Source organism: Microcaecilia unicolor, chromosome 1 (genome assembly GCF_901765095.1).
Source record: "Microcaecilia unicolor chromosome 1, aMicUni1.1, whole genome shotgun sequence".
In the NCBI taxonomy this organism is placed as follows: Eukaryota; Metazoa; Chordata; class Amphibia; order Gymnophiona; family Siphonopidae; genus Microcaecilia; species Microcaecilia unicolor.
In genome coordinates, this window is record NC_044031.1 from 592,026,602 (window position 1) to 592,041,421 (window position 14,820).

Genomic DNA, 14,820 nt, shown 5'->3' on the forward strand with positions numbered 1-14,820 from the left:
CAGGGAAGGAGTAGGGAAATTTGCTGCTGGCTGGGTCGCGGGTAATCCTTCCAGCTGGGCCACAGCTTGTCCTGTTCGCCCACGTCCCAGATGGTGAGGGGCACACTGTTCTCCGGCTCCACCGACTCCACGTCTAGCGAACCCAAATATAGTCTGTGCTATAGGCCCTCCGGCACTCTTCAGTACCGGCATTAGGCATTTAAAAATTCCCCCCCCCCCCCCTTCCGGTCTATTTTTGCACATACCCACAACAGGAATATACTTCTCTCGTTCAAGCGGTGGTTCTGTGCTCTCCGTGCTGCACAGATAATGAGCCATTCTGCTGGTGAATGCTCCTCCCTTATTGCCACGTAGTTTCCTCTGATAGGTCCGTCTTACGTTGCCTAGTGTTGCCTGGGAACGGTTTTGTGATGGTCCTTTGTGTTTCAGAACATTGAATGTGTTTTTTCTGATTGGTCCGTCATGCGAGGGCGGGGCTGAGAGACATGGTCAGTGTTGTGGCTTCACCACCATGAATCCATGAACCCTTCAGGGAGTGACTGAGTGACTTCAGAACGTTGAGGGTGAGTTTTATTATAGTAGATATCAGAACACAAATGATATCATAAGAGACAATATGGAAGAACATTTATATAGTAAATATGAAACTCACGTGAAGGGGCATAATCGAAAGGGACGCCCAAGTTTTGCTGAGGATGTCCTCGCAAAATGTCCCGATGGAGGGGCGGGGAAACCCGTATTATTGAAACAAGATGGACGTCCATCTTTCGCTTCAATAATACAGTCGGGGACGCCCAAATCTTGACATTTACAGTGGTGGAAATAAGTATTTGATCCCTTGCTGATTTTGTAAGTTTGCCCACTGACAAAGACATGAGCAGCCCATAATTGAAGGGTAGGTTATTGGTAACAGTGAGAGATAGCACATCACAAATTAAATCCGGAAAATCACATTGTGGAAAGTATATGAATTTATTTGCATTCTGCAGAGGGAAATAAGTATTTGATCCCCCACCAACCAGTAAGAGATCTGGCCCCTACAGACCAGGTAGATGCTCCAAATCAACTCGTTACCTGCATGACAGACAGCTGTCGGCAATGGTCACCTGTATGAAAGACACCTGTCCACAGACTCAGTGAATCAGTCAGACTCTAACCTCTACAAAATGGCCAAGAGCAAGGAGCTGTCTAAGGATGTCAGGGACAAGATCATACACCTGCACAAGGCTGGAATGGGCTACAAAACCATCAGTAAGACGCTGGGCGAGAAGGAGACAACTGTTGGTGCCATAGTAAGAAAATGGAAGAAGTACAAAATGACTGTCAATCGACAAAGATCTGGGGCTCCACGCAAAATCTCACCTCGTGGGGTATCCTTGATCATGAGGAAGGTTAGAAATCAGCCTACAACTACAAGGGGGGAACTTGTCAATGATCTCAAGGCAGCTGGGACCACTGTCACCACGAAAACCATTGGTAACACATTACGACATAACGGATTGCAATCCTGCAGTGCCCGCAAGGTCCCCCTGCTCCGGAAGGCACATGTGACGGCCCGTCTGAAGTTTGCCAGTGAACACCTGGATGATGCCGAGAGTGATTGGGAGAAGGTGCTGTGGTCAGATGAGACAAAAATTGAGTTCTTTGGCATGAACTCAACTCGCCGTGTTTGGAGGAAGAGAAATGCTGCCTATGACCCAAAGAACACCGTCCCCACTGTCAAGCATGGAGGTGGAAATGTTATGTTTTGGGGGTGTTTCTCTGCTAAGGGCACAGGACTACTTCACCGCATCAATGGGAGAATGGATGGGGCCATGTACCGTACAATTCTGAGTGACAACCTCCTTCCCTCCGCCAGGGCCTTAAAAATGGGTCGTGGCTGGGTCTTCCAGCACGACAATGACCCAAAACATACAGCCAAGGCAACAAAGGAGTGGCTCAGGAAGAAGCACATTAGGGTCATGGAGTGGCCTAGCCAGTCACCAGACCTTAATCCCATTGAAAACTTATGGAGGGAGCTGAAGCTGCGAGTTGCCAAGCGACAGCCCAGAACTCTTAATGATTTAGAGATGATCTGCAAAGAGGAGTGGACCAAAATTCCTCCTGACATGTGTGCAAACCTCATCATCAACTACAGAAGACGTCTGACCGCTGTGCTTGCCAACAAGGGTTTTGCCACCAAGTATTAGGTCTTGTTTGCCAGAGGGATTAAATACTTATTTCCCTCTGCAGAATGCAAATAAATTCATATACTTTCCACAATGTGATTTTCCGGATTTAATTTGTGATGTGCTATCTCTCACTGTTACCAATAACCTACCCTTCAATTATGGGCTGCTCATGTCTTTGTCAGTGGGCAAACTTACAAAATCAGCAAGGGATCAAATACTTATTTCCACCACTGTAGGTCGTCCTTAGAGATGGTCGTCCCTTGACTTGGTCGTTTCTGATTTTTGGCGATAATGGAAACCAAGGACGCCCATCTCAGGGAAACTGAGTTCAATTCCCACTTCAGGCACAGGCAGCTCCTTGTGACTCTGGGCAAGTCAATTAACCCTCCATTGCCCCAGGTACAAATAAGTACCTGTATACAATATGTAAGCCGCATTGAGCCTGCCATGAGTGGGGAAAGCGCGGGGTACAAATGTAACAAAAATAAATGTTCACCTTTGTGAACATATGGGGGGGGGGGGGGGGAATGTTCTAAGGACAACTGACTAGTTCAGCTGGAGGTCTGATACAACTGTAGGCAGAGAGATTTAGGAACATGAAGCAACAAGACAAAACCAGAGTGCACACAAATACTGAAGCAAGAATCCAGCACAAGAGCAAAGTGGTGTGGTAGCTGTGGTAGTCCACTTTTAAAGGTAATAAATAGAAATAAAACAAAACATACAAAAGAAAATAAGATAATATCTTTATTAGCTTTTGAAGGTAACTCTCCTTCTTCAGATCAGAAAAGAAGGGTTACCTTCCAAAGCTAATCAAAAAAATACATTGATAGTCCAATAAAAAGGTATCATCTTATTTTTTTTCTATGATTTATTTTATTTCTATTTCTTACCAGCACGAGAGCTGAAACTGACAAGAAGATGGACTGAGACAACAGGCTAAACACATAGCAAAAAAGAGAACAGAAAAGCACAAGCACAACAATGATGTTTTGATACTACTTATTGGATCTGATTTGTTGTTATTGTTATGTGTTACATCCTCAATATTGGTTTCTTTGCTTTATTTTGTGAACCACTTAGGAATTTGTATTAGGCGATATATCACATTTAGTAAAAACTTGAAACTTGACTCAGCAATGGACTAGCCCAAAGGTAGGGCAGAAAAACCCTCAGCTCTCTGGCCTACTCAAGGCAACAAATATCCAGAGCACCTATACCCAAAAAGAAACAAAGACAGGAGACACCAGGGTAGACAGCTGCACGGGAACAGGGTTAGCGGAAATCCCACGGTTCTCGCTGGGATCCCCTCCAGGTCTATGGGGATCCCACAGGGATGGACACAGGTCCTGCGGTGTTCCTGCAGAAATCTAGTGCTAAGCCAGCCTATCTGTCCTTTCCTTGTGTTTCAAAGCTAGCTTATCAATTATAATAGCACTAAAAAAATTAAAGGATATGGTCGATAGAATTGAAATCCCCATAAGCACTGGGAGGGGAAGTTATCAACATGGTCTACTGTAAGTTTGGTTATTTTATCACAATTTTGGTTATTTCAACACAGGGGACAGACAGGGATGGAGATTCCTTGTGAGGACGGGCGGGGATGGAGGACAATCCAGTGGGGACAGGTGAGTATGGGCTACATTCCAGTGGGGATGGGCAAAACGTCTGTCCCCGTTCAAGTTTATACCAGAGCACACACCTATCCTATGACACAGAAGGGGTGGGACCACATCTCCTCCTAGAGGAAGAGAGGCTCATGCCCAGCCCTGCATGGGGGTTGTTCTGTGCCATGACTCACAAGTGTCGTGTTATTGTTCTAAGGAAGGACTATTTTCCTTTGTTTTCTTATCTTCTTTGTTCTGCTATTTAAGAGTATACAGTGCAGACATATAAGCAGTGATAATCAATACATATATGACAACCCTCATATCACTAAATATTACTTTTTCTTCCATATACAGTACATATGCATTTAATAAATTTATAAATGTTCATAATGCAGTTTTGTTGTCTTACCTGAGTAAGAGAGAGATCCTCATAAACACCATTCATTGTTTAATCCATTGCCCTGTTTAATATATTTCTTAATTTCCAAGGAAAACTGCATACCTTTGGCATGGTGATAACCAAGTGTCCAGTTGTTTCAGATCTTTTAGCACAGCTGCTATCAGGCTTCACATCTGTTGGAAGCACAAGTTGGAATGGCTACAACATAACAGGGTAATGTAAATTATTTATCACACTGTGTGACAAGTATCAAATAAGCTAATTTCAGAAGAAACACAAAGATGGCTAATGAGTATTTAAACAGTAGTAAAAATGTTATGGAGACTAGGTCTATGAAATGATGACCACACTTTCTATTGAACTAATATAGGCCTGATTCATTTTATTCTACAATAAAGCATTTTTAAAAGGACACAGGGAATAGTGAAAAACTGGGGATTTTAAAGTCTCCAAAAGATAAGTGCTGTTATCACAATATTGTTTGCTGCCATTTATTTAAATGGGGAAATGCAAAGCTCAGTGAATTGTCACAGCCATGTCGAGCTTTTCATCTCTAAATCATTGATTCCAATCTGGCTTGGACTGGTGGTGATAGCATCTAAAGATGTTCGGTGGGCTATGTAAAATGAGTTGATTGTTACAGTCTGAAAACAAGACCACAAAAATCATTCACAGCCTACAGTATCTACATTGTTATCTATTTCTCATGCAGTAACAATTTAACATTACTCATCCTAAATAATTTCCTATTAAACTTATAGTATTGTAATGGATATATGGTACTTAACACAAAAACAGAGAACAAGATGGCAGGTAAAGATCATATAGCCTATTCATTCTACCCATCTATACCAATTACTAATTTATATTATCCCTTACTCTCCCTTAGAGATTGTCTGTGCTTGTGCCAAGCTTTTCCGAGTTCAGCTAAAGTCCTTATCAACACCACTTCCACCGAGAAGCTGTTCCACACAGACATAACTATTCCATAAAGAAATATTTCATTATATTATTCCTGATACTCTCTCTTTTCACCTTCATCCTATGTCTTCTTGTTCCAGAGCTTCCTTTCAATTGAAAGAGACCCACCTCCTGTACATTTATGCTATGGAGGTATTTAAATGTCTCAATCATATCTCCCCTCCTGCCTTTCTTCCAAAGTATACATAATGAGATCTTTATGTCTCTCCTCATACACTTTATGATGAATACCACTGAAGATTTTAATAACCACTCTCTGTTTATATCTTTTTGAAGGTGCACCCTCCAGAATTGCACACCGTACTCTAAATGAGATCTAAGCAGAGACTTATGCAGAGGCACTATCAGCTCCTTTTTCCTGCTGGTCATTCCTCTCCTTATGCACCCAAGGATCCTTCTGGCTTTTGATGTTGCTTTTTCCACCTGTTTGGCCATCTCAAGTTTAACGGATAACCCCTCCCCCCAAAATCATGTTTTTTTTTTCACGCACAGAAGTTATTTCACTTTCTATACTGTACTGCTGACAAACTGGACTTTGGCATCAAAACTCATGACTCAATACATTGGTTTGTCTATAAGATACCACCTGCCTCTGTTAATTTTGTTACCCCACACCAACAGGGTTACCCCTTTTAAAGCTCCATATAGTTAAACAAATCTCAAGGAGGCAGAATGAGTGGTTCATCATCGAGGCCTGGGAAGACACAGAACGGTAAGATCTCAAATATTCCCTTCTGTTTGTCCATAGCAAGCATAGCCAAGAACCAGTCCTGCAAATCAGAGCTCACTGGCATGCAGTCATCTTGATCTTGATAGAGATCACACTCCTGAACCCACTACTGTTGACATCTGTAATATTTTTACAACTCAACTGTCCCTTTAGTTCTGGTAGAAATCAATTCAGATACTAAACTACAACTATATTTCTAAATTAAGTTATGAAATATAGGGGTCCTTTTACTAAGGTGCACCGAAAAATGGCCTGACTGGTATAGACACGTGTATTTGATGCGCACAGGACCATTTTTCAGTGCGCCTGCAAAAAATGCCTTTTTGGGGGGCCAAAAATGGACTAGCGGCAAAATAGAAAACTGGCGCATGTCCATTTTGGGCCTGACACCTTACCGCCACCATTGGCCTTGTGGAAAAGTCTCACACGTTAACCGGGCAGTAATGGTCTATACGCATACAATGCCAATTACTACTCGGTTAGCGCCACGCGCCAGAAACACATGTAAAAAACGAAATTACCACCCGGGCCAGCCACATAGTAGCCAGGCAGTATTTCAAAACTGATACACGTAGGATACGTATGCGCAGCTTAGTAAAAGAAACCCATAGTTAGTTATGAACCTAACTCATTACTGCTTTTCTTTTATTCCCTGCCTATGGGAAAAAGAAATAAAATAATTATTACAGTTATTTTAAAAAATCATTCCATTGCATATTTTGCATTATGGAAAAATGACATACCATGCCTACCTTGTTTTTCACCATTATTCGTATGTAAGTAGGTTGTACATCAACATGAATTAGAGAGGTATCCAAAAATCTAATAAAATATATTAAAACATTTCATAATTTAACTATTGAAAATATCTCCTCAGATATAGTTCTAGTATTTTAGTTGCTGAAATAAGATTACTATACTATCGACATTGGAGACAATTCTATAAACCCTTTTTTGCACATAAACCCTGGGATTCTATATTTCACGCTGATTTCCATGCGGAAATCAACACATATTCCATAACAATTTGCGTAAGCTAATTAGTTAAGAAGCTAATCAGTGTTGATAATTGGATGTTAACAATCAATTATCAGAAGTAACTGGAATTAATTAGAATTTACGTGTAGAATTGTCCAAGTGGTGCGCGCAAATTATAAGGCGTGTAGTTGAAAAGTGGGCATGGTCATGGTTGTGGAATGGGCGTTTCTAAAATCTATGCACGTTATAGAATACACCCGTTCCACACATAATTTAGGCGTCAGGATTTACACCAAGTTTTCCTTTGCATAATTGCCCATGACTAAATTTAGTTGTATGGAACAGCGCTCCGTGTATTCTATATACTGTACAGATTTTTAGGCTTATTCTATCTCGTATGACTAAATTGTGGCACCAATTTTTTAGGTGTAACATATAGAATCTAGTCCCAAATGCTTCTTATAAATCTAGGTCATGGCCAATGACCAGAACATGTGTATTTTTATTCAACCAGGGTGCAAGTACGTTCAGGAGCAGTTTTGGGGTGGAGCACAGGCAGATACAATGTACACGTATAAGAAGCTAAGATAAGATTTGCCCTAGTAGTGGGTCAGCCCAAATGTCCATCAAGACTACAATCCTATTTCGAACAGTGACCAATCCCCTTTCCCTCCCCCTATGACCAGCATCCCCTCTTCAATCTCCTGTACAAAAACACCACAGTCCAGCATCCTCGCACAGACGTGGTTGTGACCCAATCGGTGGGAGGAGGGTGCTAGTGTAGAGCACAATCGGCAGGTGCAGGAGGACCTGAGCTGAGCTGGAGACAGACCCTCTAAGTGGTCACGGGATAACCTCAGGTGGGTGGCTAGGCGTTTTGTGACACCACCCTTATAAGCTGAAGTTTAATTTACCTATTGGACAATTTTTGTGACTTTCAGCACCTCTGTACCACAATTGAAGAATTTAGATTCCAGGCAGCTACACTAAAAGACTGATTCTTGGAAAGGGGGTATCCAAAAAAGGTAGTTAAGCAAGCTTATTTGAGAGCCCGGTTTGCACAGCTCCCCTTGCTACTCCAGGAATCTAGACATCAACAAGAGGAAGAGGTTTTGACATGTGTATTGCCTTTTTCACATGCTGTAACGGCATTTGTGCATAGTATGCGATCACGTTGGCATGTGGTACAATTATATGCTTGTTTTAAAAACTTTCCTGTAATAGCATATACTCGCTCTAAAACTATTGGGGAAAAGGTAGCACATCAGAGACTTCTGAAAGATAGGAAGAAATGCGAGTTATTTGCCTCCCGTGAGAGTTGTGGGAGTTGCCAATGGTGTGTTTTAACAATATCAGTAAATCATTGGTTGGATCACAAAACAGGGAGGGTTAGTTATGCTCAGTCTAATATAACACATGCCTCATCTAATGTGGTCTACATAATACTTTGTCCTTGTGGACTGGTCTGCATGGGGCGTACAAGTAGAGCAGTGAAATTACGTTTGAATGAGCATAAGTCATGTATACTAAATGAGAACCAACAGACACCATTTGTGAGCCATTGGCTGACTTATGCTCATTCTGTTAAGGATTTAAAGTGGAGGATCATAGATCAGGTTAAAGCTGGGAGGGAGGGAGGCAACTATGAAAACTATCTTAATTATAACGAGCAGAGATGTATCGTCTGTTTAAATACAGTCAGTCCGTAAGGTCTAAATGCAGAAATTGAATGGAATTCTTTATTATGATCTTGACATGCTGTGATTGATTGTCATATGATCAGCTGATTTTAAAGTCTTGTTTAAAAAGGGTTGTAGATGCCGACATCATCTTGGCCAAGGAAGCATAGTGATGACTGATGTCTGCGGCATAAGGCATGGGTTTATTTATAAAAATGATATGGGTATTTGGATAATTAACCCTTTAGGATTTTTTCTAAATTATGATTTTTGCAGGGGCAGATCCTTGATAAAGTCATGAGGTGAAACATGGAATGTGTTGGATAACACAGCCCCCTTGCTGATTTTTGTTCTTCAAGAAATGCTATTTAAGCTAAATCTACTACTACTACTTATTTCTAAAGCGTTACTAGACGTACGCAGCACTGTACACTTGAACATGAAGAGACAGTCCCTGTAATTAGGAAAACAGGACAAACAAGAGATAAGGGAATATTATAGTGAAGATGATAAAATAAGGTTTCTGAACAAGTGAATAAGGGTTAAGAGTTAAAAGCAGCATCAAAAAGGTGGGCTTTTAGCTTAGATTTGAAGATGGCCAGAGATGGAGCTTGACGTACCGGTTCAGGAAGTCTATTCCAGGCATATGGTGCAGCAAGATAAAAGGTACGGAGTCTGGAGTTAGCAGAGGAGAAGGGTGCAGATAAGAGAGATTTAACTAGTGAACGGAGTTCCCGGGGAGGAATGTAGGGAGAGATGAGAGTGGAGAGGTACTGAGGAGCTGCAGAGTGAATGCACTTATAGGTCAATAAGAGGAGTTTGAACTTTATGCGGAAACGGATAGGAAGCCAGTGAAGTGACTTGAGGAGAGGGCTAATATGAGCATAACGACACTTGCAGAATATTAGTCGTGCAGCAGAATTTTGAAATTGTTTTTTTAATCTTTCCAGTTTGATATATATTTTTGAAATTAACATTGAAATGATTGAGTAGAAGTTAAATTGAAGACTGATGACAAGTGAGCACGTAAAGCTTAGAGCAATGAAAGTTTGAGAGCTCGGAGTGGTTATATACTTTATACACAGCTTTACCCTATGTAGTCTGTGCATATTTGGGATTGTTTATCACAATATCTATTTGTGATAGTGATTTGGAGCATGATTTGTGGGTATTTTATCAATGTAATCTCGAGTCAATGACTAGTGTAAATGCTCACAACTAACAGCTGTCAGTTAGGAAGCTAAGGTAATAGAATACCGATTAAAGGTAGGTAACTGCCTAACTACAAATTTGTGCCAATTAACTCCAATTACTGGCAATTATTGGTTAACACCAATTAGCACCTAAATTAATAAATAACCTATGCGCTTAACTGCCATTATTCTATAACCTGCATGCAATTCTGCACAGTAGGCGTTAAAATATGCATGCCAGATTATAGAATTAGAGCGTGTATGGATAGTCTAGGCACTTTCCCTTAGGAATGCTTTTCAGCAGGTCTGAAGTAAATGCAGAAGATATAAGTATCTATTTAAAACATTTCTAGCCTGCGCTGTCTAAAAGTACAGGTAACAACTCATATTTATTTATTTATTGCATTTGTATCCCTCATTATCCCACCTCTTTACAGGCTCAATGTGGCTTACAATGTATCGTTCTTGGTGGTAATAGATTAGAACGTAATCACTTATTGTTACATAGAGATGTTGAATAACAATTTAGAGTTTAAAGCAAGCAGATATTATAAAAGTAGTTACTTGTTGTTAAATAGAGATTTTGAGTGATATAGTAGAAGTATAAAGCAAGCAGATATTATAAAAATAGTTCTGAGTAAAGGTGTGGGAGATGTGTACATTTATATTTGTTATTCTATGTCGTATGCCTTTTTAAAAAGATGGGTCTTCGGTGATGTTCGGAAGTTTGTTAGTTCGTAGATCCCTCTCAGGTTGTGCGGCAGTGCGTTCCATAGCTTGGTACTCAAGTAGGTGAAGTTTGCTGCATGCGTAAGTTTGTGTTTTAAACCTTTGCAGCTTGGGAGATGAAGATTGAGAAATGTGCGGGCTGATTTTTTGGCGTTCCTTGTCGGTAAGTCTATCAGGTCTGATATATACGCTGGGGCGTCTCCATGGATGATTTTATGAACTAGTGTAAAAATCTTAAACGTGATGCGTTCTTTGAGTGGGAGCCAGTGTAGCTTTGCTCGTAGTGGTTTGGCGCTTTCATATTTTGCTTTTCCGAATATAAGTCTGGCTGCGGTGTTCTGGGCTGTCTGGAGTTTCTTGATTATTTGCTCTTTACAGCCAACGTATAGTGCATTACAGTAGTCTAGGTGGCTGAGCACCATTGATTGTACCAAGTTACGGAAGTCTGTCATTGGGAAGAACTGTTTTACTCTTTTTAATTTCCACATTGAGTGGAACATCTTCTTGGTTGTGTTGTTCGTATGATTCTCAAGTGTTAGATGACGATCGACAGTCACTCCTAGGATTTTTAGGGTGTCCGAGATAGGGAGTGTCAGATTTGGTGTGTTTATGGTGGTGAATTTGCTCGTATTGTGTTGAGAGGTGAGTATTAAGCATTGGGTTTTTTCTGCATTAAGTTTGAGCTTGAATGTGTCCGCCCATGAGTGCATGATGTGCAGACTTTGGTTGATATCGTTGGAGATTTCCTGTAGATCTTGTTTGAATGGGATGTAAATCGTTACGTCGTCTGCGTATATGTATGGGTTGAGGTGTTGGTTGGATAGTAGTTTAGCCAGAGGTATCATCATTAAATTGAATAGAGTCGGCGAGAGGGGGGGATCCCTGTGGAACTCCGCATTCAGGTGTCCATGTGGCAGATGTAGTCGAGTTGGATGTCACTTGGTACGATCTTGTGGTTAGGAATCCTTCGAACCAATTAAGAACATTGCCTCCGATTCCGAAGTATTCAAGGAGATGTAGTAGAATACTGTGGTTAACCATATCGAAAGTGCTGGACATGTCGAATTGTAGTAGTATGTTTTTGCCAGTAGCGATTAGTTGTCTAAATTTGGACATGAGAGTGACTAGTACTGTTTCAGTGCTGTGGTTAGCACGAAAACCTGATTGGGAGTCATGGAGTATTGAGAACTTATTTAAGTAGGCAGTAAGTTGTTTGGTTACCATTCCCTCAGTTATTTTGGTTATTAGGGGGATAGAAGCTACTGGTCTGTAGTTAGTTAGTTCACTAGCATTTTTCTTTGCGTCTTTGGGTATGGGGGTGAGTAGAATATTTCCTTTCTCCTTTGGGAAGAGACCATTTTGTAGCATGTGGTTCAGATGTTCTGTGAGGTCTGTTATAAATTGTTGAGGAGCGAATGTTATGAGGTTGTTGGGACATATGTCTAGTTTACAGTGAGATTTGGCAAATCTCTTGAGCATTTGGGAGATGCTGCCTTCTGATACCATCTCGAAGTTTGTCCAGGTTCTGTCCGCAGGGTATACACCAGAGTCTGGGTCTAGGCAGTCGAGGATTGTGGTGTAGTCGGTGGTGCTGCTAGGTATCTGATGTCCTAGTTTTACGATTTTCTCATTGAAGTATTTCGCGAGGCTGTCTGCTGTTGGTGCCTCTGTACTGTTAGATGTGACCGGTGTGGTGTCTAGTAATTTGTTCACTAGTTGGAAGAGTTTGTGTGTTTCTTTGTAATTTTATCCGATTATGGTTTTGTAGTATGTTCTTTTAGTTTGTCTTATGGTGTATTTGTATTTCCTATGTAGTTGTTTCCAGGCTTCGTATGTGGAGTTGTTTTTTTGTTTGTTCCATGCTCGTTCCCGCCTTCTAACTTGTGTTTTAAGTTTTTTCAGGTCTTCGTTGAACCATGGTAGTGAGTTCTTTCTATGTGTGGTTCTGGTTTGGATCGGGGCTATGTCGTCTAGTATGTGTTTGCATCTTTTGTCCCATTCTTGGAGGAATTGGTGTGAATCAGTTTTTGTAGTCCATTCATTATTGTAAATCTGTTGCCAAAGTGTTGCTGGGTCTATTCTTCCTCTTGTGGTGTAGGTTTTTCGTATTTGTTTATTGGGTGAGTCTTTCTTTCGCCATTGGAGGTGGAGTTTTGCTTTGTAGTGGTCGGACCACGGTGTAGGTGTCCACTTTGTATCAATTAGTATAAGGTTTAAATCGGGGTCGAATTTGTGTGTAATGATGTCTAATGTGTGTCCTTTGTTGTGGGTTGGTTGCGTGTTTGGCTTGTGGAGATCCCATAGTTGTAGGAACTCTTCGCATTCTTGGGTGCTAGTTGAGGTGGGGTCTTCAAGGTGTAAGTTGATATCCCCTATGATGATATACATTATGAAATAAATACATCAAATATATCATCTTATATAATAAAACCCACCTCCAACGTTCTGAAGCTGACTGCATGGCTCATGGCTGAGGCATTCGTGCGCTCTGCTGGGCTACTGAACATCACATACTTCCGGGAACGTCAGCCGCAGCACTGACTAACCACGAGGCCCCACCCCTGCTGCCCTTGTCGCAACGCCACGCCCCCCCCCCCCCCAGATCGCCACCAACACGCATGCAGACTCGGACTTTCTCTCTGTTAGCTCTGGTCCCGCCCTCATTTCCTCTTTCCGCAATGAGGGCGGGACCACAGCTAACACAGAGAGAAGGACCGAGGCTGCACGCCTTTTAATGATGATTTCTAAAACTTTGAGCGAGTGCGACGAACTGGGAGGGAGGGAGGAAGGGAGGGACGACGACACTAGAACTAAAAGGGAGGGAGGGGGACCCTGAAACTTGGGGCAGGGGACAGAGGATAATAGCTGGGTGGTTGGAGGGGGGGCAGGGGACAGAGGAGGAGAATCGCTGGATGGCTCGAGGGGGGGGCAGCGGAGAGAGGAGAATCGTTGGGTGGCTGGAGGGGGGCAGGGGAAACAGGAGAAATCGCTGGATGCCTGAAGGGGGGGCAGGGGAGAGCATAATCGCTGGGTGGTTGAAGGGGGAGGGAAGGGGACAGAGGAGAATCGCTGGGTGGCTGGAGGGGGGGCAGGGGACAGAGGACAATCACTGGATGGCTCGAGGGGGGGCAGCGGACAGAGGAGAATCACTGGATGGCTCGAGGGGGGCAGCGGACAGAGGAGAATCGCTGGGTGACTCGAGGAGAGGCAGCGGACAAAGGAGAATCACTGGGTGGCTGCAGGAGGGGCAGGGGACAGAGGACAATCACACACACACTCTCTCTCTCACAGACACACTCGCACCCAGTCTCACTCTCTCACACACACACTTGCACGGTGCTGCCAACCACGCGGGGGGGGGGGGGGGGGGAGGAGCAGGGGGTCCTGAGACCTGACAGGGGAAGAGGGGATCCTGAGACCACAGGGGAGGGGTCCTGCGACCAGAGGGGAGGGGGACAGTTGGGAGAGGGGGTCCCCACACCACAGATGGAGGGGAGGGGAGGTATCTCTGTCACACACACACTCTCTATGTCACAGTCAGTGTCTTTTTCTCTCTCTCACACACTCTCACACTATGTCTCACACTGTATCACATTCACTCTCTATGTGTCACTGAGTCACTCTCACACACTCTCTCGGTCTCACAGAGAGACTGTGTATCGCACGCATACTCTCTCACACTCTCTCTGTCTCTCACACACACTCTCTCTCTCTCACACACAGTGTATCTGTGTGAAACACACTCTCTCTCTTACACTCACTGTGTCTCACATACTCACTAACACACACTCCCATTCAAACACACACATTCTCTCTCTCATAGACACACTCGCACCCAGACACACTCTCTCTCTGTCACACACACAGACACTCGCACACTCTCTCTCACTCTCTGAAACATACACACTCTGAGGAAAACCTTGCTAGCGCCCATTTCATTTGTGTCAGAAACGGGCCTTATTTACTAGTAAAACAATAAATAGCACATCATAATTTAACACAAAACAAAATACAATAATGGTAGTGTGATATTTTTTTTTGTTACATTTGTAGCCTGCGCTTTCTCACTCATGGCAGGCTGAATGCGGCTTACATGGGGCAATGGAGGGTTAAGTGACTTGCCCAGAGTCACATGCTGTGCCTGAAGTGGGAATCGAACTCAGTGTTTCAGTTCCCCAGAACCAAAGTCCACCACCCTAACCACTAGGCCACTCCTCCACTCCACTCCAATTGGTCAGCATGCAACCATGCAGATACATATTTTCATGGGATAAGGAAGGGAGGGGGAGGGTTGTTTGGTACAAGGAGACGTACAAAGGGGTGGAGCATGAGTGGAACACAGGTGGGGG

At 42.8% G+C, this 14,820-nt stretch overlaps 1 protein-coding gene across 3 annotated transcripts in view; it reads right to left on the reverse strand.

Moving 5' to 3' along the window:
- The window catches only part of LRRC6 (leucine rich repeat containing 6), a 98,473-nt gene that overhangs the window by 14,950 nt on the left and 68,703 nt on the right, over positions 1-14,820 (reverse strand). For 2 of the 3 annotated variants that reach the window (XM_030219284.1, XM_030219293.1), the window contains 2 exons: positions 6,636-6,714; positions 4,284-4,379 (listed from right to left, as the gene is read on the reverse strand). In XM_030219284.1, coding sequence (XP_030075144.1) covers positions 4,284-4,379; positions 6,636-6,714 — 175 coding nt within the window. The remainder of the gene's footprint in view (positions 1-4,283; positions 4,380-6,635; positions 6,715-14,820) is intronic. The other variant, XM_030219300.1, reaches the window with a different exon arrangement.